The sequence below is a fragment of the Macaca nemestrina genome, chromosome 19 (genome assembly GCF_043159975.1).
Source record: "Macaca nemestrina isolate mMacNem1 chromosome 19, mMacNem.hap1, whole genome shotgun sequence".
Taxonomy (NCBI): Eukaryota; Metazoa; Chordata; class Mammalia; order Primates; family Cercopithecidae; genus Macaca; species Macaca nemestrina.
Window position 1 is genome coordinate 49962978 of NC_092143.1, and position 24950 is coordinate 49987927.

General features: G+C 34.7%; 1 protein-coding gene across 10 annotated transcripts in view; it reads right to left on the minus strand.

The window, feature by feature from the left end:
• LOC105499299 (phosphatidylinositol 3-kinase catalytic subunit type 3) overlaps nucleotides 1-24950 on the minus strand; it is a 563324-nt gene that overhangs the window by 508587 nt on the left and 29787 nt on the right. For all 10 annotated transcript variants that reach the window (XR_011616915.1, XR_011616923.1, XR_011616919.1 and 7 more), the window contains 6 exons: nucleotides 20187-20273; nucleotides 17477-17572; nucleotides 14679-14750; nucleotides 12007-12111; nucleotides 11270-11362; nucleotides 4746-4931 (listed from right to left, as the gene is read on the minus strand). Coding sequence is in view for 1 of the 10 variants with exons in the window: in XM_011771834.3 (XP_011770136.1) it covers nucleotides 4746-4931; nucleotides 11270-11362; nucleotides 12007-12111; nucleotides 14679-14750; nucleotides 17477-17572; nucleotides 20187-20273 (639 nt within the window). In the remaining 9 variants the exon portion in view is untranslated. The remainder of the gene's footprint in view (nucleotides 1-4745; nucleotides 4932-11269; nucleotides 11363-12006; nucleotides 12112-14678; nucleotides 14751-17476; nucleotides 17573-20186; nucleotides 20274-24950) is intronic.

Consider the following 24950-nt stretch of genomic DNA (forward strand, 5'->3'; position numbering starts at 1 on the left):
CTCTTTTGTTCAGAATTTGTATCTCACACCAAATAATTTTGAAAAAGGTCATTAGGCAAACACTAACAAAGAGTAATACATACGACTTCATCATCAATATAAATTAAATGAAAGATTATGTGGCTTATTAATTCTTATTCAAATATGTTAACGTCAGGAGTCAGGGAAATCAAGTCTCTCTACAGTGTTGTTTCTAAAACCCACTTTTTAATTGGAGCAATAAACATCTGATTTTCTATTATCATAGTTGAGATTCATGGCATCTAATAACTATACATAGAATTACATGTTGTTTCCTAAGGAAAAAAGCATTATGTAACAAAATTAAACAATATATTTAATGACAGGTATCCTTCTTTGGAGGTACCAGTAATTCAGTTTCACTGCCAGTCTTCATTCCGAATGCTGCTGGATCCATTGCCTGTGTGCCTTCCTAATTGCAGAAAGGAGTTAACCATATAAAATAAAAAAGGCTGCAGTATTAAATTCCCCAGGAAGGGGAAATTCAGTAGAAAACTTTTCTAAGTCACTTATCATCATCTGATTTCTTGGTCATTTCATATTCTATATTCAAACTATACTTTCCTTCATTTGTATGAAAATGAATTAACTTCAATAGTAAGTAGAGTCTGTTTTCTCATTATATAGTCACATCTTGAAAAATATAATAAAAGTCCTCCAAGCATGAAGGACATAAGCATTGGAGTAAAACAAGGCAAAAAAAAAAAAAAAAAAAAAAATCAGGCTTCCATCTCAGGCAATTCTGTAAATATTTCCCAAGAGCTATGAAATTTTTTCTAGATAGTGATCGCCATTTTTCTCCAGAGTAAGTTAATTCTAATGCTTCAAAGTGCAAATGTGAAGTCCCATATCAAAATCACTCAGTGACTTCCCATTTCTTACTGAATTAAGAATAACTCTCCATAGAGGCATTTTCAGTTAGAGACATGGGTTCTGATTTTGCCTCTCAATTGCTACATATATCCTACACTCCTGTGGAAGTGACATACTTTCCATTCTTCCTGTACTTTCAATTCCCTTGCTCTTGCTCGCATTGCTTTCTCTACCTGGAATATAAACTCCAAACGTAAAAATTCTACATTTCCTTCAACTCAAATGCCACTTCTTCATTACATTCTAATATGGAATCTCTCTCCTTTTGAACTACACAGCAGTAAGAAACATGATTTAAAAATTTCAAAATAATGCAAGATAAAGAATAGTCATTAAAAAAATCCTAAATATTAACAAATCAAATTCAGACAGGTATTGAGATTTATTTTACAAGTGTATGGCTGATATAACATTAAGAAATGTATCAGCATACTTACAGTAGATTGATAAAAATGAAAGACTATATGATATGAACAAGCGTCAAGAGTGTTTGATAATATATAGAAGCCATTCTTGATTTAAACACACAGAAAAAGAAAAGAACAAACAGAGACAGGGAGAAACTTTAAACATAAATGAGAGCATTTGACTGAAACCAGTAAGTAACACACATTAGAGTGAAATACTAAAAGCATGCCCATAATGAGTAACAAGACAAAGATGAATATTGAACTACTTTTATTCACCATTATTACTTGCAGCTTTCAGCTAATGCAATGAAAAAATACACTGCTTTTCAGCTAGCATAATGCTATGCCTAGAAAATATAAGAAGCACCCGAACATCTACATCTATTAGAATAAGAAAAATCAATAAAGTGACGAGATAAAACAAATATTGTAACAGAAACAGTTTCTTTTTAACTAAGAAATGTAAATAAAAGATAAATGGGGTGGGGTAGTTTATAATAGTAACAATAATATAATTGCCAGGGAATAAATCAAAATTGTAAGAATGTATATGATTGTAATAAAACTGATGTGCGTGAATAAAAAATCATATGCCACTGTGATGGAAGATATAATGTCATAAAGGTATCAATTTTTTATAATATGCAAGCATAATGTAGTTCTACTTAAGATTCTGGTGCAGTTTTAAGAAAATGATAAAATTCTAAAATTCATGGAAAGAACAAATGTAAAAAAATTATAAATAAAATTGTTTAAAAAGGAAGGAGGAAAAGATTTGTCTAGTCACGTATTTAAAGTATTATAAAGGAACTCATTTTTTAAAAGCATAACACAAGGGCAAAAAGAGAAGACTTACAGGGATTGTCTGCAAAATGTAAAAAGCAGGTATCTTTTGGCTCAATAATTCTAATGCAAGCAATTTATTCAAGAATATGATTTTTAAGGCCTGGCGCGGTGGCTCATGCCTGTAATCCCAGCACTTTGGGAGGTCGAGGTGGCTGGATCACGAAGTCAGGAGATTGATACAATCCTGGCTAACACAGTGAAAACCCGTCTCTACTAAAAAGAAAATACAAAAACGTAGCCGGGCATGGCAGCGGGCGCCTGTAGTCCCAGCTACTTGGGAAGCTGAGGCCGTAGAATGGCGTGAACCTGGGAGGCGGAGCTTTCAGTGAGCCGAGATCACGCCACTGCACTCCAGCCTGGGAGACACGGTGAAGACTCTGTCTCAAAAAAACAAACAAACAAAAAAAAACCAAAAGAATATGACTTTTAAAACATACCCAGCTACCCTCCCTCACACACCTGTTCACTAAACTATAGTGACAGGAAAAGAATGGGAACAACAGACTATAAAAGAGGCCCAATGGTTAAGTAAATTAACACAAAAATTCATGGTAAAATATCATGCTGTTATTTAGAAAGAATAAGGCAGATCTACAGTGACAGAGTTCAGAACATGCTAAAATAAAAAGGACAAAATATAGCACGCTGGCATTTATATTTTGTTATTCCTAACAAGCCCCTTTCAACCACACCTGTGTTTATGTTAATGAGGTAACTTCTGGAAATCCCCTAAAGATGGCGGCTGGCTGAGAGAAAAGCCAGCCATGTGATTAGAGGGTGGGACTTTAAGCTCCACCCCCTCAACCTCTGGGGAACAGAGAACTGAAGACCGACTTAATCACCAACAGCCAATGATTTAATCAATCGTGCCAATGTAATGAAGCTTTCACAAAAACTCAAAAGCACAGCATTCTGAGAGCTTTTGGGTTGGTGAAGAAGAATGCACCCACGTGCAAGAAGGCTGCTATACTGCAAACTCCATGGGGACAGAAGCTCCTGTACTCAGGACCTCATCCTATGTGTCATTTCAACTAGCTGTTCATCTGTATCCTTTAAGATACCCTTCATAATAAATCAATACTAGTAATGTTTCCCTGACTTTTGTGAGTCATTCTGGCCAATTATCACACCCAAGGAGACAGTTGTGGGAGCCCCCTCATTTGCTAAAGCCAGTAGGCCAGAAGTCAGAAGGATGTAATCTAGTAGAGGTTAGGGAGTTGGGGTGGAGAGAGTAAGCAGTGTTACAGATGAAACAAGATTGGTTGTAAGTTGGCAACTGCTGAAGATAGATGAATTGTATGTCAGGATTCATTATACTATTTACTTTAGTGTTTAAATTTCACCATAATTAAATACATGCATACAATTATCAACTTTAGTATTTCATTTGCTTCTTGAAATTCAGATGCCAGTAATTCAAAATGATCTCACTGTCCCCTCCCTCTTAAAAAGGCATTTGATAATAGTTGTTCTATGCAGTCAACATTGCTATATATATATATATATATATGCTTGAGAAGTTACTCCACATCCCATAAAGTACTGCTGGCTAGCATAAACGTTAGATTACGTTTAAGAACATATTCACCCTATAAAAATTAAGAAAAAAAATGCTGGATTAGTCTATCTCATAAAGAATTATTAAAGCCCAAAATCCAGCAATGCTTTTGTCAAAAAAAAGTGTTCCTCCTTCCCTGATGGCCTTACAAGTACAGCCATGTGCCACATCACAATGCTTCAGCCAAGAGAGGACCACATATATGATAGTAATCCCGTAAGATTATAATACTGTGTTTTTACTGTACCTTTTCTATGTTTAGATACACAAATACTTAGCATTGCGTTACAACTGCCTAAGCTATTTAGTATGACAACATGCTGTACAGGTTTGTAACCTAGGAGCACATAGCCTCAGTGTGTAGTAGGCTTTACCATCTAGGTTTGGGTAAGTATACTCTATGATGTCTGCACAAAGATGAAATCCCCTGAGGACACATTTCTCAGAACACTTCCCTGTCATTAACTGATGTATAACTGTATATATAAATAGCCAGCATATAGTTGGCAATCTTTGCTTTCCAAGGATTCAAAACCACCTTCAGAAAATCTACATATACATATCATTGTCATCAGCTGAAAATTTAAAAGGCGAGTTTGAAGGAGAGGAAGATGACCACGCATCTCTATGCTTTCAAGGCCCCAAGGGCTTTTCAAGGCTACAATTAAAATGTGGCTTGTTGTATACTGACTGATAGAGGAGATCTGAATTATTCCCTAGCTGGTGCTGCATTAAACCATTTTTCACTAGAATTCCTTCTTCCAGACAGAGCAATACAAGCTCTGCTGCCAGGTAAATGTCCTGGGAGAGACTGTTCTATCACGTAACAGATCAGGAAGTAAATTTTCATTTCACAGAGGAGTCCTTTGAGGCATATTTTAATTTTCCTTCTGAAAACACACCTAGTATATCCTGTTCGCTTCTAAAAATCTCTCTTGCGTGTGCGCACTCTCTCTCTCACTCACACATACACACATGGTCTATAATTAGGCTCTAGTTTAAAATGACCCATTGAAGTAGAATAATAAATAATGCACCTCATCATCGGCCTGTCGCAACCGGGCAACAGCATAACGCCTCACTGTTGGGTTGGTGTAATGAGAGGATAACAGCTCCAAGGAGTCCTCTACATCCATCGGCTTCCATTTTCCCAGAAGTTCCAAGGCCTGTTTGGCCTCTTGAGGTAGATCCCAATTAACACATTTCAAGAATTTTGTCAAGGCCTAAAATCAGAAAATATTTAAAAATTAGAAATAGCCTATTTCCTGGGATAGAGAAGGTGACTAGGCAGAGTTCCACTTGGTCCTAATGACAGAGCCATGGAGTCAGTGATAGACTCCTTGTGTAAACACTAAATGAAGTTATACATACGATCTTACAGAAGCACCGCAGGACAGAAAAAAAGCATGCTCCCTGTATCTTTATATTTTCCAGGCCAAATTATTTGCGAGCACTATGAATTTTTAAATTTGTTTTGGTTTTTCTTCATTTTGTTATTTTAAAATACTGCAGGTCTCAAGACATGGAAATAGCTGAGGCATGTCTCACAAACTCTAAGATGCCTTAGAGAAAACCTACATTTTACAATAGAAAATACTGCAACCACTGAATGAAAGGGCCAGAAACCATTCTAGGGCAGAAATTCCCACCACTAGCTTCACTCTCGACCACCTCCCTAGAGTATGACCACTGGCTTTCACAGATACTTAAACATGAAGACTCAAACAATGTGGAGTATGTAGGTATCTCTGTGAAGTAACTACTTTAAAAGATAGGCAATCCAACAAAACCTCAAAGCACAAGTATAAAAATGGGTAAGTACAGAAACCAGAAACAGCAGCAAACAGTCTATGATTCATCTGGTTGTACATCTTTCTGGAACCTCACTCCTTTGAATAGGCAGCACATGGAAGTTTTCACAAGACTGTCAGTTAAGCCAATAGTCTTGGAGTATATCACTCATTGCATAGTAAGTGCTCTTTTAAGAAAGGTACACACTTCTTGGCCAGGTGTGGTGGCTCATGCCTGTAATCCCAGCACTTTGAGATACCCAGGCAGGAGAATTGCTTGAGGCCAAGAATTCAAGACCAGCCTGGGCAACATAGCAAGACCCCATCTCTACAAAAATAAATGAAAATAAATGAAAATAAATGAAAATAAAATTTTACTACTGTCATTTAAATGATGTCCTTCTAACTGCCAAAGTTTTTGTGGGCATTTTTATCTCTATAGCTGGAGGCTGTATTCCCCCTAGGACAGCTGTCCATTTCCTCTACACTTCCTGCACACCATTTAGTATAATGCTCCCTTTCCGTATAGAACACAGATTGCCCTACTAACTTATTCCATGAATTTATTTTCCACTTCTAAAATGTATTTCTAGGTTGAATGTGGAAACAAAGCAATACTTCTTAAATAATGACAGTGAAAGCTTTTCCATTTCACAGTACATCAGCAGTCTTAATAGAAATGTGCAGGTATGTACTTATTATAAGCAAATCTTGTAGCATGCCGATGTACTCAATTCAATAACTGAAACAATCTAAAACCTAGATTCTCCGATTTATAGACTTATTAGCAAGATTTATGGAGTATGCTGCTGCCAAAGAACATAAGGCACCGTACAAAGAATTTCACAACTTTTTAATGTTAAACGTTACAAATGTAAACAGGGAGCCAATAGAATGAAGAAGAAAACAAGGGGTCAAAGAATAAGAAAGACAAAAAATAAGAATTTGAAGACAGCAATAATAATGGCCTTTTTAAATAACCGTAGGTCTTTTAAAGATGCTTTACTGATCCATGCAGGATTAAAGAGCAATTCTCTCTCTCTGGAACTTCCATAGATTACTGCAGAGCACAGACTGTAGAGCCAGGGTGTTTGGGTTCCAATGATAATTCCTGGCTCCATCAATTATTACCTGATTAAACTAAAGCACACTATTTAACTTTCAAGAGACCTTTCTCATAGGCTTGCGGTGAAGATTAAGTTAATGAATATAAAATGTTTGTGACAGTATCCTATATACATAGTAAATAGTTTATTATCATTCATTATTTTTATTCTATTTCTGATGTTGACATCAAATTTTAGCTTTACTATACGTATTACTATGTTTTATTCCCTTTGATCTGAAAATCACCTGTTATCTCCTATTCTTAGAATCACAATCACCTCAGAACTGAAAATACTATATCTCGTATATATATTTCTAATTTAAATTTCTACCAATTAAATTCTTAGAAATTTCTATTTTGCTGCTTTTCCAATGCTTTTCCAATGCTTTTGATTCCAAATACTCAAACATGAAAACACCTCATTCTTTTCTTCCCACCTGCCATATATCCTTATTGATATGGTGTGGCTGTGTCCCCACCCAAATCTCATCTTCAGTTCCCACGTGTTGTGAGAGAGACCTGAAGGGAGGTAATTGAATCATAGGGGCAGGTCTTTCTCATGCTGTTCTCCTGATAGTGAATAAGTCTCACGAGATCTGATGGCTATATAAGGGGGAGTTTCCTTCCACAAGCTCTCTTTGCTTGCTGCCATCCACATAAGACATGACTTGCTCCTCTTTGCCTTCCATCACGATTGTGAGGCCTCCCCAGTCACATGAAATTGTAAGTCCATTAAAACTCTTTTTCTTCCCAGGCTCAGGTATCTCTTTATCAGCAGTGTGAAAACGGACTAATACAGCAAATTGGTACCAGAAGTGGGGTATGAACGCACAACGATACAAATCCATCAGGTTCAGGCCTAACCCCTGATCATTTTCTACGAGTCAACTAACTTGTATAGCTCCTTCTCCATCCCTTGCCCTCCAAAACTGTTCTCTCAGTCAGTATATGAGCCTCCTAATTATGTCACTTTTTTCATTTTCTGCTCTGCTCCAATCTACCCTAGTTTGTACTCCTTAAAATATCACTTGTTAGGCTAGTGTGCTGACTCACATCTGTAATCCTAGCACTTTGGGAGGCCGAGGCAGGTTGATCACCTGAGGTCAAGACCAGTCTGACCAACATGGTGAAACCCCATCTCTACTAAAAAGACAAAATTAGCCGGTGTGGTGGTACATGCCTGTAATCCCAGCTACTTGGGAGGCTGAGGCAAGAGAATCACCTGAACCTGGGAGCGGGAGGTTGCAGTGAGCTGAAATCGCATCATTGCACTCCAGCCTGGGCAATAAGAGTGAAACTCTGTCTCCAAAGAAAAAAAAAAGAGAGAAATAAACTATCACTTGTTAATACACATTTTCCTGCTTTAGTAGCTTCCTGTTGCCAGTAAAATTGAATTCCTAAGGGTATAATTTGAGGCTCATCACAATCTGATGCCATCTTTTCTATTTCATAACCATTCACACAAAACTCTGTCTCCTGAACCTAACAGCCTACCTTACTCATGTTTTCCTTCCCCATAAAAAAATGATCACCAAGTAAAAAATGCTATCAAAGTCTGCTCACACTTTAAGGGCAATCTTTGTTCTGTGAAACCTTCCTCATATCATAGCACACTGATCTTGTCATCCTCCACATTTCTATTATATTAATAACCTATATATTTATTAAGACAGTGACCCTTAATCAATTACTATGTTATACTTCCTAATTTTAATTATGTGTAAATATTCTTACCCCAAAACAGTTTTAATTTATTTGAATACAAGGACATGATACCTGAAACCTCATAGTCTTATATAATGCTAGGTCAAGAGGTGATAATAAATACTTGCTGAACTGAATTCATTTATCCCACGAGTCACCATCAAATTCTTGTCAGGAGACACAAATATGATGACTGTCCTCATGTCACTGTCTCAGAAACAGCCTTATAAGAACACTCAGTGCATCACTATTACCTTCACTATATGTGACTCTTTCAACTGCTTTTTTTCCCTCAAGCATAATCAAAAGGCATGGAATTAATTTAAATTAGTATTTTTATAAGAAGAAAGTCCATTGTAAAAGCTATTAGGTTGGTGCAAAAGTAACTGCAGTTTTTGTCAAATAGTTTTGAAAAATTACAATATTCACATTTCAGGTTCCACAGAAATGAGTCACTTCCTATATGCTATAAACTACGAATTGGAAAATACTTCATAAATTTAAATGGTAACAAATTTAATTGAACAAAGTTATTACTATGAACTTTCTGGGTACAACATCAAGTCCTGACTAGAAGGTTTTCATCTGAAATACTTAAGACAGGTCATTAAGAAAAAAAAAAAAAGGGCAGAAAGACAAAATTTAATTAAAAAATAAAAAGTATAACTTTGTAAGAACCAATTTCCACCAATGTGTTTTCTGAGCACTGCCTTCTCTCTAGGAAAGCTTCTCAGCCCCAGGGCCCAAATGTCAAGTAACCGAAATCACAATTTCTGAGACTCTGATGCTAAAAGAATTTCTTTCTGTAAATAAATTAATGGATGGAGTATGAGAGTATCCGTTTTTCACAAAATCCATTTGAAATTATTACAAGGTTACAAATGTGGCTGTGTGAATAATTCCTTTGGTCACTTCAAGGCCTATATATATTTGGTTTACTCCAAAGTCACTTCTGAACACTAAAACATATTGTTCACTCTACTCTAGTGGTCATAAGAATCCTATAATATGTCCTGAGAATTGAAGTTTCATCACTCACCTTTCGAAAACTTGAAATCAACTAGTTAGATGAAATTTGTCACACACTTTATATCACTTGAACATTTTATTTCTTTTGCACATATATAGAAGTAATTGAATTTCGGTGGGAAGTGACTACTTGTTTAAACAAATAATTTTTCTTGCAAACCTTTCTATCTAAAAAAGTTCTGCTCTGTAAATCTACTCCTATATGCGTCTTAAACCTATACATTCTAACAGGTTCAATTCAATATCTAGCTGTGTATTTTAGACGACACTGAGCTGCATTCAAGATGCAATTTCTGTGACCAAGGTTATTCTTCATTTAACACAGTATCATGACAATAACTCAATCTTTTAATAAAACACAAATCACAAACCTGTGTTTCTGTTGGTATTTCCTTTTGTTCAGCGATTAAGAGAATCATACTCAAAGCTACAGTAAATTAAAAATTATTCTCTTGTTCTTATTATGGATATAAAGAAGAACAAATATGATTCATTTACAAAGAACTTCTGAAGGCATCAATAAATGACAAAGCAGAAAAGCTGAAGAGTTAAGATGAGCTGCAACTGCATTTTTATCTTTACTTTAGAAACTAAAGAAAGGACATTTGGTTCTGAAAAACAACTTAAAATAGTAGTTAAAGACCATATCACAAGATTATAAAACATACCAATTCATTCATTCATTCTCATATAAATACATAACAGCTTCCTGAACAGATATTAATTTCCCTAATGCTTCTCTGCTCTTCCCCTAATGTATTTCAGGGTTCCTGCTAAGGCATGTGCATGATGTTGAAAATGTTTTCTGTATAATTCTCTTTTCTATGTCTTCACTGACTTTCTTTTCTTCTAATTCATAGATGCAAGCATATTAAGAGGCTGCATGTATAAGCTTTGTGAGTCTGCATAGGCCCCCTAATCTTTCTCAGGCTCAAGTCTCCTCATCTGTAGAACAGTTACAGTAATACATACATTGTGGGGTTGTTACGGGATTTAAAGAATTCCTGGTACATAGTATCTGCTTAAAAAATGCTGGCTATTATTATGATACCTTAAGAGGTACCCCTTGGCTCTCTGTTTTAAGATTTTACAGACTATTCTAAAAACTAGGAGACAAAGTTCATAATCACATGATCGTCTTACATTAAATATGAGGAAACTAAAGCTTATTCAGGCAAAGTAATTTGCCTGTAGTCAAAAAGCTTCTTAGGGGCAATAGTAAAACTCAAAACTAAGTGTCCAAAGACTTCAGGTTAGTGATGACTACTTCACCACAATTATCTCTCCAGAAACCTTATCCACTCCATGGTTTTATTACAGGAAGCAAATGTCTAGCTTTGACCTACCCATTATCCTGTATGCCTACCTCTATGCTACTCCACCAACTGAATTCCCACAACTCAAATTATGTTTCTCATACTTTCTCTCTAGCCACATCTCATCTAGAATTCTGGAGTTTCACTATTATAATAGCATACATATTTTCCTAGTCACCCAGGTTCAAAGAGGTAAGAAGAAGAGAACCAGCATTTACTCTGCACCTACTATGCATCAGATACTCTACCAGGTTACTTACCTGTATTATCTTACTTGTGAGAAAGAACTGTCTCCACTAGAATAATAAGGACACTAAGCTGCCAAAGTAAGTTGCCTCATCCTACCAAACAAGCGTTAAGATGTACTTCTGGAAAATGAACCCAAGTCTCTCTGACTTCAAAACCCATTCAGACATTGCCTATGAGTCAACAAACAGGTACATGTGTCTTTGTATGCAGACTTTTATAATTTTTTTTTAAAAATGGAGTATCATATACACTGCTCTGTAACTTTAAAGTGACAATAATGATTTCCATGGCATTCTCCTCATCTTGATCATTAATAACAAAGTTGGTAGATAAATTTGATATATGAAAGTATTTACGACACTCACTTTTTCTTGATTTGTAAGATAATATCTAAACTTCCAAACAAGATCTTGTTCTTCATATGTAAGTTGTTTGGTTGGTGGATAACTAACAATAATCTAAAACAGAAAAAGAAAAAGAAATAATTTTGTCAACCATACATGTCCTATATATTTCCATTTCACTTAATATTTTTCACTTATTTAAATAATTCTATACTACAATTATTATACAAACAAGGAAAATGTAAACACAGTCAAGTAGGCCTTAAATTTGCTATAATTATGCGTCCAAAATGCAGTTTAAAGGAGAAGAACAGAAGGTCATATTCCATAGGTAAATATTTAACTGGAGAGTTCATTTAATTCAACCAGAAACAAAATATAGCAAAATAACAATGTCCCCTACCAGAAAAAGGAAAAATGTGCACACAATAAATTCTTTTAAAGTCAATGCATACAACAAGGCATGTGTACACACTAAGTCCTCTCTCAGGCAATGTCTTAGGGCCAGCTTCTAAGAATACTATCTATTGACATGAAAGAATATAGTATTTGCAGTTCTGTCTCCAGAGATAATAAATTTATGGAAAGCCCCAAATGATAACACAACTGCTGATCTGTGAAATTATGAACATGATGCAGGATTCATCAACCTGGAGAAAATGTGCATCTAAATAATTTTTAAGTGAGGTGATAGCTATCAGCTTCAACTAAAACATCCATTTAACTATTTTTAAATTAACATTGCATAATTCTCTTACATTTAACTGATCTCTCGTGGCAGCATTGGGTTTGAGATCATGGTCAGAAGGTCCACTTCTTAAACTCCGGGCAAGCTTGTGGTGTTTGCTCTCCACTAAATTCTCCTATAAATTATTTTAAAATATTGACAATGTAAACTTCACCAAAAGGAAATTTCAACAGCTATTCATAAATAGAAAAGGTACTTAGAAGCATTTAATAATATTTAATATTTTATTCTGATCCAACTTTAGCAGTCTTCTATGTATCTTAAAAATATGTATCCTTCTCAAGACTGGGAAACTAAGTATGCCTTAAACTCCACTAGTCCCATAATATACACATGTCATTAAAGCTTCTTAAAACATCTTCCCTTCACTCTCCACATATTCAGGGTTTCCATATCCTCTAACCAGTCAAATATCACCATCACTGTAAAATCTTCCCTGATAACACAGACTAAAGCATTTCTTCCTCCTATCAGCTACTAATGACCCTGTGATGTCACTGTATTATCACCGTAGCAGTTATTTAAGCTATCAGTCACTGAGGGCAAGGACAATAATCACAACGCTTGAATATACACATCTGGTGCTATTTTACCCATGGACAAAATTATTAGTTTTAACCATACTGTCATTGCCTAAAACAAGATATAAATTTATATTATTTATTTCTTATTGCATGTGTGAATTGTCTGTTTATGTCATATTCCTGATTTTTTTATTGGCTTTATGGTCCTTTGTCCTTCATTTTTAAGAGTTCTTTATACACCAGCCTTAATATATCTGTAATGTATGTAGTTAAGTATTTTCTCACAGTTTGTTAACTGTCCTCTGGCTTTGTTGGTCTCTTCAGCCATGTAATTTTTAAAATTTAGTTAAATTTATCAATCATTTATTTTATTGTCTCTGGATTCTGAGTCACAGTAAAAAAGTCTTTCCCTACCCTGACAGTAAAATACTAGTATGGTTTCTTTTTTTGAGATAGGACCTTGCTCTGTTGACCAAACTGGAGTACACTGGCATGATTATAGCTCACTGCAGCCTTGACCTCCTGAGTTCATGCAATCCTCCTATCTCAACCTCCCAAGTAGCTAGGACTACAGGTACGTGCCACTACCTGGCTATTTTATTTTTTGTAGAGATGGGGTCTCCTTAAGTTGCCCCAACTGGTCTAGAATTCATGGGCTCAAGCGATCCTCCTGCCTCGGCCTCTCAAAAGTGTTAAGATTACAAGCATGAGCCACCATGCTTGGCCTAGTTTCATTTCCTAACATTTACATTACAGATCCATTTGGAGTTTATTCCTATGTATGGTATGAGGTATGGATATAATTTTAGGTTTTTTTTCCAAATTAATTCCATTCCTCAGCCTTAAGACTTAGTGAAGAAATGCCACCTTTATCATATACTAGATTTCCATACATACTTGGATGTATTTCTGGGCTTTTAATTCTGTTCAACCAGTATATTGGTGTACATACATGTGTCAGTACCACATTATTGTAATTATAGTCTGTTTTATTGTCAGATACAGCTGTATATCATCTCAGTCCTACCCAAAGTTTACATTTAAAATGTGTTTCTCCGTTTAACAAATAACTATGACTACAGGCTGAACTGAATTTCTTCATACTTAGTGTGTGCTCTGAATATCAAAAATGTAAAATATAATGTGATTTTATACTGAAAATTCAGTGCCAATTTGAGATATATTAACTGGATTCTACTATACTATACATAGGAACTGTTGAGGTCTTTAGAATGTTCCTACTAGATCCTCAAATGGCCTTTTCTTTTTAACTTTTTATACTCTACTTTCCCCACTGCCCATCTCTTCCTTTGATATTAGGCCATCAGCCAGCCATTCCTGCTTTCATGACCTGTACTTATCTCAATCATCATGTTTTCATCATCCAATGTCCCAATTTTAATCCACTTTGGTCTGATGAGGAAGGTAAACTAATCTAATTAGAAATGAATAAAATTAGAACCAAAAGAGTTGGAATGATGTAAATGAACTGTAACTGCGAAAATCATGGTATCTACTGTGCTGCTAAAAGGAGTTTGTGCCTACAAGTTTGTAATTCTGAAGTCATCTAATTAAACCTCTTTTGCATTGTATGAATTCTTATCCTCATATCCCTGAGAGAAAGCTATCATCTCAAAAATTCGTTAATAAGAAGGTATCCCACCGTCATCCAAGTTATCATGTTCCAAATTGAATAGTTCTAGGGATACAGCAATCTTCCCTACTTTCCAACAAATGGGTCTCCCTAAAATTTTGATGCATTCATTCTAGTTATAGAATCCTCCTGTAACATGCAAATTCTCCTTCCCTATGATGACAATCTTTCAAATACCAGTTCTGTCAAGTCTTCACTTCAAGATTACATCCCCCCAACCCGAAGAAAGAAAAAAAAAAAAGGACTATACTGCCTAGCTCTTTCAGCAAATCAAATAAAATGGATGCCCAACCCTACTCTACCTTACCTTAGTTTTAGGATGTCGATATTCTTCATAAAATTCCATCAGAAACAGAGTCTAGATGCTAAAGTGAATTTATGAATCACTTTTAGGTAACAGAGGCAGTTACATATGACTTTATTTAAAGAAAGTACATGATGTGGCTAACTCACAATTACTCTGAAGAAAAGTATTTTCATAAAAAAATTTGCACAATAACTTACCATAGACATCTGGGGGTCAGGAACTTTCACTAATTCAAAACTTGTTAAAATTGGAGATGATTCATCACCGTCCTAGATTACAGAGCAATAATTTTTTTAATAAAGAAATTTAATCCAATAGGAAACAGTATATGATGTACACACCAATGTATTTTAATTCTATTTGATGAACATCATTCTTATCTCTAAAGAAATCCTTATCTTCTTCTAACAATATTATAAAATACATATCCACTTTGTACCTCTCTTTGGTTGATTATGAAATTATTTTGAGAAAAACTCTAACAAAACTGTGACTAAAGTTTTAGATATATGAGGTCTGGAAATTAGATTGTTTTGAGTTGTTCCTTTTCTTTTAAACTTCGTTCATATAATAACAGTGGATTTTTAAAACCGTGCTAATTTTCAAACTCAGAACAAAAAACCACAGACTATATGTAAAATATGGCACAATGGATGTGTTGCACCACTTGCAAAAACTAAGTGGTAATTTTTCAAGGTATCACAATTGAGATCCATTCAAAGGAGCAGAATTTTAAGTGTGGGGTTAATATTACTCAAATTTATACACAGCCAGAGAATTACCAACATTGTTTCTCAAAGGTACACCTGCTCAACATAATCTAAACTTGAATAATAAAATCAATCAATCATTTTTTCAGAAATAAAGCCATCCTATTTTGTTGGTATTATCACCTTTGAAGAATGTTGGCTTTTATTTTTATCCAATGCGAGAAAGGTAATTCAACATAAAAATGTCACTGCCAAATATACTGGAAAAAGGCTAAACTAATTAAGGTCAAAATTCACTTTCTCATGATTGTATATCTAGCATCAAGCTTTTCTGTCAATTTCCAAATGCTAGTATGTTTTCAGTTTTAAATACGGGCAACAAACTCAGGAGAGACTGAAAGCAGGGAAGCACTGTGACTTTACTTCAGTTCAGTAATTGAGTCTTACAGAAAACCACAAATTCCCACAGCCGTTGTTTAACAGGCTTGTTCTCAGTCACAACACCAGAAAACACATTTATCAGCCCAACTGTGACAAGTAATCTTCACTAAGGCTATCTGTCACAAAAGACAGGTGACAAGAAAGTCTATTTCCATTAGATTCAATACACTGGCCCAGCAATCTTTACACTAAGTGGAAATATGACAGGGTGAGTAGACGGGCATTAATTTATGAGCAATTTTCAGGAAGTGGTAGAAAGGGGTCAAGAACCTTTTCAAAAATACTTGAAATTCTTCTAATTTCTATTCTGTTATTATTTCATCTGCTATCAAAGCTGTCTTTCAAAGGATCCTTCACATCTACAACGTTTCAAAGTACCTTCTCCATTAGCATGTTTCTGCAATACAAACTCTATGTGGGCAGAAAATACTGCTTTTAATGAAATGATATATAGTATAAAATATAAAATACGATTTCATTAAAATGCACTGGTGACAGAACAGTTTCACTCACATTTCCCTTTTTTGATCTATTTTTTCTAATAAATTAATAAGCAGTATTAAATAATCTATCCAAGGAGTACCATTTGTAAAATAAAAGGCAGAAACAAGTTAACACTTCCTAGTCTTTTACTAACATGGAAGGGATATAAGTTAAAGACAAAAATATGAACAGTAACTTGAAAAAAGATCATAAATAAACGGTAAAAACTCAAAACTTCATTATGAAAACCTTTCCAACAGTAATTTATAAAAGTATATATATTTTAAAAAAACACTTGTGACAGCTTCAACAAACAATAAAATGTAAATTTAATTTAAAAGGACTGCTTCTAATGAACAAATACACTGCATATCAGCTTGGTCATACGCTAGAAGAAATATTAATCTATTAATCTACTACTATGCCATGTATCAAAAGTCTGTCATCATTTACGCTGATTTAACATTTGTCGACTATTAACACAATAACAGAAGACATTTTATGTGGTTTCAAACTATGTATACTTTAAAATTTTTTTTATATTTATTTTAAATAAAGATGAAGTCTCGCCATGTTGCCCAGGCGGGTCTCAAACTCCTGGGCTCTAGTAATCTTCCCGCACAGTCAACCACAGTGCTGGGATTATAGGCATGAGCCACCATACCTGGCCTGCATACAATTATTTTCTGTAGTACTTAAATATATAATTATTTCTGTAGTACTCAAATGAAGCACCTTCTACAAAAATATAAGGAAGATACTTTCAAGTAGGTACATACTAAACACAGAACTACTTTCTGTAGCATAATGGGCAGAACAAAGCACATCTATAATTGCATATTTGTTATTACCCAGCTTGATGGTAAAATTGTTGCCTTAATTTTGCATCTGCTGTACAAATAAATGAACATTTCTGAAGTATTTCATAAGTATACGTTAGTGAGGGCCACATACAGACATTACACATACCCTCAAATAACAAACAGACTCTTAACTTTCAATAAATAGCCTACCACTTAGAAATATAATTTCCCCCTTTCATTTTCTCAATAAATAATATTAGTAAATAAAGTCATTACTTAGTGTCCTACTTGCCAATTTGCAGAACAATTAATCACAAAGTTTTTAATCACTTGCATACTTACTGAATTCTGTAACCCAGAACTGCATTACATGAGTGATCGGCTTTTGTAATCTTGTTGTAGTTATATGATTTGATTTGTGTATACATAAACAGCTGCTGCTGACAGCTGTCTGATGCTACCCTGCAACCAAGTAATTCATCCCAGCAGGAACAACAGTAATACTTTTTAATGTTTCCTCTCCCCTCTAGAGACCAAAAACAGTTCCAAGGCAAATACCTTTTCATAATAAACAATACCATATTCCTTATCATCACACTTGACACATCGAAACTCAACCATCAGGTACATGAAATTAGAACTTCGTTTTTCACTCTGAAAAAGAAAAAAAAATGATTTTCATGAAAAATGATTATTTTCAACATTCTCTTAAAGGATCAGTATGCATCATTTTTCCCAATTCAGTAACACACGTATCTATCAAATACAAGTCAAAACATAACACATTTTTATTTTATTATATACATGTAGTGTGTTTTACACAGCACTATTATTTCATTACAGACAGCACTACTGTTTATTCAGTGGTGTCTACCATGCACTTATAACTGCTTTCTCAAATTGAACATTTTTGGTGTCTTCAGTACTTTGGGTTTATAATCTTGAAGGTATTTTGCACACATGTTCATGACAACTATTCTATTTCAAAAATAAAAAGAATGGTTTGTCCTTCTAACAGCTGTAAGCTAAGTTCACCCTTAACCTATATGACTAAACTATAGAAATCAATATGTGTAACAAAAATAAAAAATAAAAAAAGTGTGCAACCTAAGAAAAGAGGCCATTTGAGTTTACCAAGTAGAGCCTTTACAAGTTTCTCACAATTTATAAATGGTCTTAAAATGATTTGTCACTTGTAAATTTTTATCCACACTTTAAATATACTGTGGAATAATTACTTCTTGTTCCAACATAAAAAAAATTATTTATATAATTGTGTCCCCTTTAAAATAAAAAAGCAAACATGGTCACATGTCACTTAACAACAGGTACACATTCTGAGAAATGCATCATTAGCCAGTTTAGTCATGTGAACATCATGAAGTGTAAACACACAAATCTAGATGGTATAGCCTACTGCACACCTAGGTTATATGGTATAGCCTATTACCCCTAGGCTACAAACTTGTTACTTCAGGTTAATTCAAGTTACTGTACTGAATACTGTGGGCACCTGTAACAAAACAGTTAAGCACCTGTATATCTAAACATACCTAAAAGAGAAAAGGTACAGTAAAAATAAAGTACTATAATCTTATGGAACCACCACTGTACATGTGATCTGTGGTTGAACGAAATGATGTGATGAGGCAAATAACTGTATTAGGGTGATGATGAAGTGAAAATACAATGAAGTCTAAAGGGGTAATTAGCCTTGACCCAAAACACCTGTATAAATGGTTTGAGCTCTAATATGTAAAATCACCAGGCATGGTAGCTCACACCCGTAATCCTAGCACTTTGGGAGGCAGAGGTGGAAGGACTGCTTGAAGCCAGGAGTTTGAGACTATCCTGGGCAATAGAGCCAGTTTGAGACTATCCTGGGCAATAGAACTAGACTCTACAAAAAACTTTAAAAATATCAGCCAGGCCTGTAGTCCTAGCAACTTGGGAAGCTGAGGCAGGAGGACTGCCTGAGTCCAGAAGTTTGAGGCTGCACTGGGCATACCAGGGTAATCCAGTCTGGGTGACAGAGCAAGACCTTGTCTCAAAAGAGAAAAAAAAGAAATGATAATAAATAATAAAGGTCTGAAGAGGTTACTTACATTATTCAGCTTTATGAAACATATTATAGTCTATTTTGGTAATGGTAATAGGGTGGTAATGGTAATTTCTTTTAAAGAAATTAAAATGTGAAAATATGAAAAAGGCTGGGCAAAGCACACTCTAACATTACATTTTCCATACCCAGTGATATCTAAGTTTAAGAAGAGAAAAACGTAAGTTAGTATTATGAGTAAACTTTTTGAAATCTGACTATTATAAAATTTAAAAAGTAAGCCTTTCTTCCAGTTTAAGTATATAAGAATGTATTATGAAGAAATTTAGAAAAGGGACCAAATACGAGAATTGAATGTAAATGTTGTTCAACATCACTACCTTTATTTTAAAATAAAAGAATGCTAAAATCTAACTTTTACAATGGTTCACTGTAAAATTAAAAACTTCTCTCTTTCTACCTGCTGAAAATTATTTGGAGAATATAAATTAAGTAAGTTGTGGCTGATGGTCATTATAAATTAGACAAATCACAAATTGATGTCCTTGTCTCCTAATCTGATTAAAAATATGATTATTATTTATGTTCTCTAGGTGTGGAACATTAGGCCTAACATCTGGTATTTTAGAGCAAATATACAAAAAAGGAAACTATTCTTGTTACAACTTCTGGCAGGACTCTCATTGAAGCCATCTTTATTTAAACATATACACTGGCTCATATACAAGGTCAAGAAAAAAAAAATCACTTAAATCATGCAACCTTACAGAGGGTGCAGTCCTATATGCACCCTCTATAGACAAGCGATAAATTAATTGAAGAGAGAACTTGCTGAAATGATTTATGGTAACTGAAGTGAAAAGCTGGCACTGTGCTGATGGAAGATTTATCCAACACTGACTTGAACATGAGCTGATATGACAGAGAACCCACCACTGAGGCATTAAGCCTGCACAGGTTTCACTCATATGATATTTAGAACATCTTACGATATCCACTACCTACTTCATGGTTTGACATTATGTTAAAATATAGGGAAGGCTGATACCTCAAATTTTCCAGTTATTAGTATAGAATTCCCAGCTACAGGGGTTAACCCTAATAATCCTACATTTGTAAGATACCTAATAATAAACAATTCTTATCAAAAAATTGTTAATTTAAAAATTTACAGAAAATATTTTAAAATAAAAGAGGGATATAACCCACCTCATTTATCATTTCTATTTCTCTAAATGTCAATCTATCCAGCCAATCTACTTTCACCATGTGTCCTTGTCGATGAGCTTTGGTGAGCTGCAGAATAAATACAATGATGAGAATTTTAAAAGAGATCTAGTAGAAAGGAGGACCAAGAATGTCAGAATGGCAATGTCTGTTTCACATATGATACTTACCTATACACAAGAGAAACCATATGCAACTAGCAGGATAAGAAAGTTGGCAAGAGACAAATCATGATTTTTTTAAAGAAAAACAAATATATTTTTTTAAAAAGGTCCACAATTTGCCATATTTTGACATGATAAAGAATAATGAAGTTGTTCCTGAAATTATCTCCATGTTCTATATTTCTCATATTTTGACTATTACAAAAAGATGGAATTATATAAATAGTTTCATGAATGGGAAATAAACCAGTTTTTTCTTCCCAGCTTTCAATGTATCTAACCAACATGAATAAATGACAGTTACAGGTAATAAGGCATTTTTCTGGGTTTATACATTAATATTCTAAGGTTTAAGCTTACACATACGCATGTATGCTTTAATTTTAGGGAACGGTGTAAAAGACTTCAGTTTTCTAGAATAGCAGTTGGTAGAGTCCTGTGAGGTCTTATGTACCAATCTAACCTTAGTTTTATAAATTAAATAATAATTCTTCGACTCCTTCAAATCCATAGAGAATTCCAGGTAAGTTCCAAGGTCCTCAAATTAGAACCAGGTTTTGAATTAGAATGTGTAATACTAAAAATCAACACCCCTCTCATTCCTTCTAAACAAATTGACAGTATAAAGCAAAACTGGACATGAAAGTTTTACATAGTAGCTTATCTATATCAGTTTCTTCCACTTCATTGTCCATATCATGACAGCATTCCTACAAGAACAGCAAACACTGCCATCAATTTTCTCTCTCTTGTAGACCTAAAAATCTTCACTATCAATCTTTTTTCTCTTCCTCAACTCATCACAACTATGTGGTCACACTATTTCAGAAATAAAAATACTAACGTCACACAAAAAGCCTGAAGTTCATTTTAATTAAAAAAAAAGTAATATCAATTTAGCTTTCTTCCAATAATTCCCTCTCATGTGAGGTAATTTCTATATGAAAATGTATGAAAAGTTATTAATAAGTTTAGCATGATTACAAAAAGCAGCAACTAAATATTGTGTTGGCTCTGGTGAAATAATAGACAAATATGCTAGCAACATGGAAAGAGACCTAGAAATAGTCACAAGGAAACCAAAAGATCAGGCAATGTGACCTACAGAAAAAGAGTGATAGAGGAGAAGCCGGAAGACCAGAGTTCCAACCTTAATACTCCATTTTCAAACTATGTCCTTTCTGAACCCACATAAATAAAATCAAAGTATTAACGTCTATTCTTACTCCCAAAACTCAAATAAAATAACAGATGCAAAATATAACAGGTGGTATTATTTCATGCAGTCATTGAAAGCTTCTATTCTCACTCACTTCGCAATATGCTGCAAATTGGTTTTCCAAATAAATGAAAATATAAAAGGTCATTTTACATCCTTTGCTTGTACGAATGAAATAACAATTAGTAATAAGAGTTTGTATATTTCCTAGAGGAATGGAGTAAAAAATAACATTTATTTACATGCCAAATTATAGGCACTTTTTATAGCCACACTATTTCATAGACAATTTTGACCCCCGTTTGCAGATGACTATCAACTACTACTATGAAGCGGCCAAGCTAGGGTTTAAATCCTGGTCTATATGATTCTAAAGCCTATACTCCTACCACCAGTCTCTGCTATCCTCTCTACTGATGTACAATGAATTTTAAGTGAAACTCATTTCTGTTATTTCTTGAATATTAGTTTTGTATTTATGATGCAATAGTTGATCCACTACTAATTTCCTATGAGCAAAGAATTGGCAATGGTAAATTAAGTTTAGATGAGGGAGAATGTGGTGAGAACATTTTCCTCCTTTACTAAAACTATTCAGACAAATTAGAAATGTTCTAAAGCCATTTTCACTAGCTCGCGAATTTATGTTTTCTGCTAATATATATTATCTCCCATATAGCATATGATTAGCTTTCTAATTTGAATAGCAAATATGACCGATTGCACAAGAGCCACTAAAGAATGTATGGACAGCATGCCAGTACTCAAATTGGTACAGTCACTATGAAAATAAGTTTAAATTATACTAGAGAAATTCACATTTGTGCACCATGATTTGCAGTACAGAAAAATTAGACACAAAAGAATGAAAATGTCCATCAATAGTAGGAACTGTTAAGTAAACTACACACACACTATGAAATACTATAATCAGAAAGAATGGGAAAAATCTGTATGCCTTAATAGGAAAGATATTGTTGACTGCAAAACTGATTGTGAAATTAAAGGTACCATTTATGCTATGGAAGTTGTTTGCATGTCTATCTCCTGTACCTGACTTTGAGATTGATGGCAAAAATTCTGTGTATCTGAGTTAATTTTATGATTTTCACAGATTCAAACAGTTATCACTCAAAATGTCTCCTAGCTGCCTGTCCTATTTACCTATTACTCCATAACAAACCACCCTAAAACTTAGTGGCTTAAAACAACATTCATTTTATTGTTTCTCTTTACTTTTTTGGCAAAATCATCTTCTTGAGAGACATTTAAGTAATTTTTTCTTGTAGTCTCACTCATTGGTAGTCACAATATTGTATTCATTGGATGGTTGGAGCTGGAACATCCAAGCTGGCTTGACTCACAATTCTAACACCTTGGTGATAAAGGGTCGGCTTAGCTGGGATACCAGGGTGGTAGGGCCTCTCGTTCCCCACGTATTCTCAGTGCTGTTCCCTCTTCAAGTGGTTTTTCAACTTGGTCACTCCAACAGAATAGCTGGACTTCTTACATGATGGCTTAATGTTCCCAACATGTGAAGAAACCAAAGCTGTCACACTGTCTTGCCTAGAACAGATGCAGCGTCACTTCTGCTGCATTTCATCAGTTAAAATGAGTCACAGGGTAATATAGATATAATGTGGAAGAGTGTGACTATCAGAAGCATATTTCATTGACTATCAGAAGGCACATTCATTTCATATTTCATTTCATTGAGTTAGTCTCCTAAGAGACTAGCTACCACAGTGCTTACTTATCAGAGAGTCTAAGCACATAGTACAATTAATTGTTCCACTGCAATGGAGCAGGTGTGTACAGTTTAGAGATGGCAAAGTCAGCTCTTGGCTGGACTTTAGGCAGCAGAAAAAGTCTAGAACTAGCTATCACAATTGCTAAATGATCCATCGCTGCCTTCCTCTTCAGAATAATCTCCTTCAACTCTCCAATACATTCACCAAACTCCAGCTAACACAGTCTCTTATGTTTCTTCAAACCATAAAGCCGTTTACCTTTACTGCTTAATGCAGGTGAAATCGTTATTAATAATTACATTAATTTTTATTAATTTTATAAAACTATAAAGCACTATGTAAGCTGTAACAGCTCTTCTAATTACTCCATAACCTATGTCACTTCATCTCTTATGGGTGCTGATAACAATGTAGATATACTCGAAAGGTTTTCATCAGTCCAAAGCAACTTCTAGTTATCCCCAATCCAGGAACTTCTATAGATACTAAAGACCAAAAATGAACAATAAACACAGGTGGCATAACAATTTATATTTCATTTTGGATCTGAAATGTCAGTGATTTGGATCTTTCCAAAGAGAAAACCTGCATTCTGTTAAGCAGCAGGGTAAAAGTAGGGCAATCTGTTTCAATTACCCGTGAAGAAATAATCCTCACTAGGATGCCCATTCTAGGATGGGGACAAGTCAAGAAATAGGAAAAGAAAAAAAAAAAAATTCATTCTCTCTTTTTAAAGGAACACAAGTTTCTTACAGAATTCACAGGAAGTCACAAAGAGTTTGGAAGAAAAGTCCACTGTCTCACACACACACACACACACACACACACACACACACACACACAAATGGCATAATTTAGCCCTAACTTCTCCAAGAATGAAAGAGCAAGGAGTTTTAAAAGGTATTTAAATAAAAGAATCCACGAGATCCAAATAACAACACGCCTGGGAAACTTCTTGGAGTACTAATTCTGTATTGTCAGATTTAATAGAAGAACAAAAAGATGTGCTTGAGGAAGATGTCTCAGATTAGTACGTGTCTAATAAAAGTATAAAGGACAGAGCCAAAAGTAGGCCAACTGGCTGCCCTGTGTAAGAATAAGACCAGCAGGGAAACAAATTTCGGAGCAGACAGTGATCCTTGGAAATAGACAGACTTCCATGATCATTAGAACTCACAGTTCATTGCTCCATATTCTTCTCTGCTTTACTAGACAAAAAAGGTTCCTGAGTGCAAGAGCTATGAATGGTCACTAGAAGCTAGCATTTATTCATTCAATGCCAATTTATACTTATTGAAAGACTTTCTATGTGAAAGGATGATAAACATAATGAAAAACAAATGTAAGTATACTCTGATATTCTACCCAAAGAGCTTTGGGGCTTCAGGGGAAGAGGTGGCAGCTGGAGAGAGAGAAAAAAAAGAAAGATTCCTGCCCTTGGTCACTCTTCCCTAATCCTTATATACTCTCAATACAAATATATGTAACTTTCTGGCTATTAAGTAACGAACTTCCATCATGTCCTCTGTCCTTGAGATGAGTATAGAATGTTGAACAAAAGAAGCAAGTTCTCTGCCCTAACAGAACATCAAGGTGGAAATAAGTGAGTTAT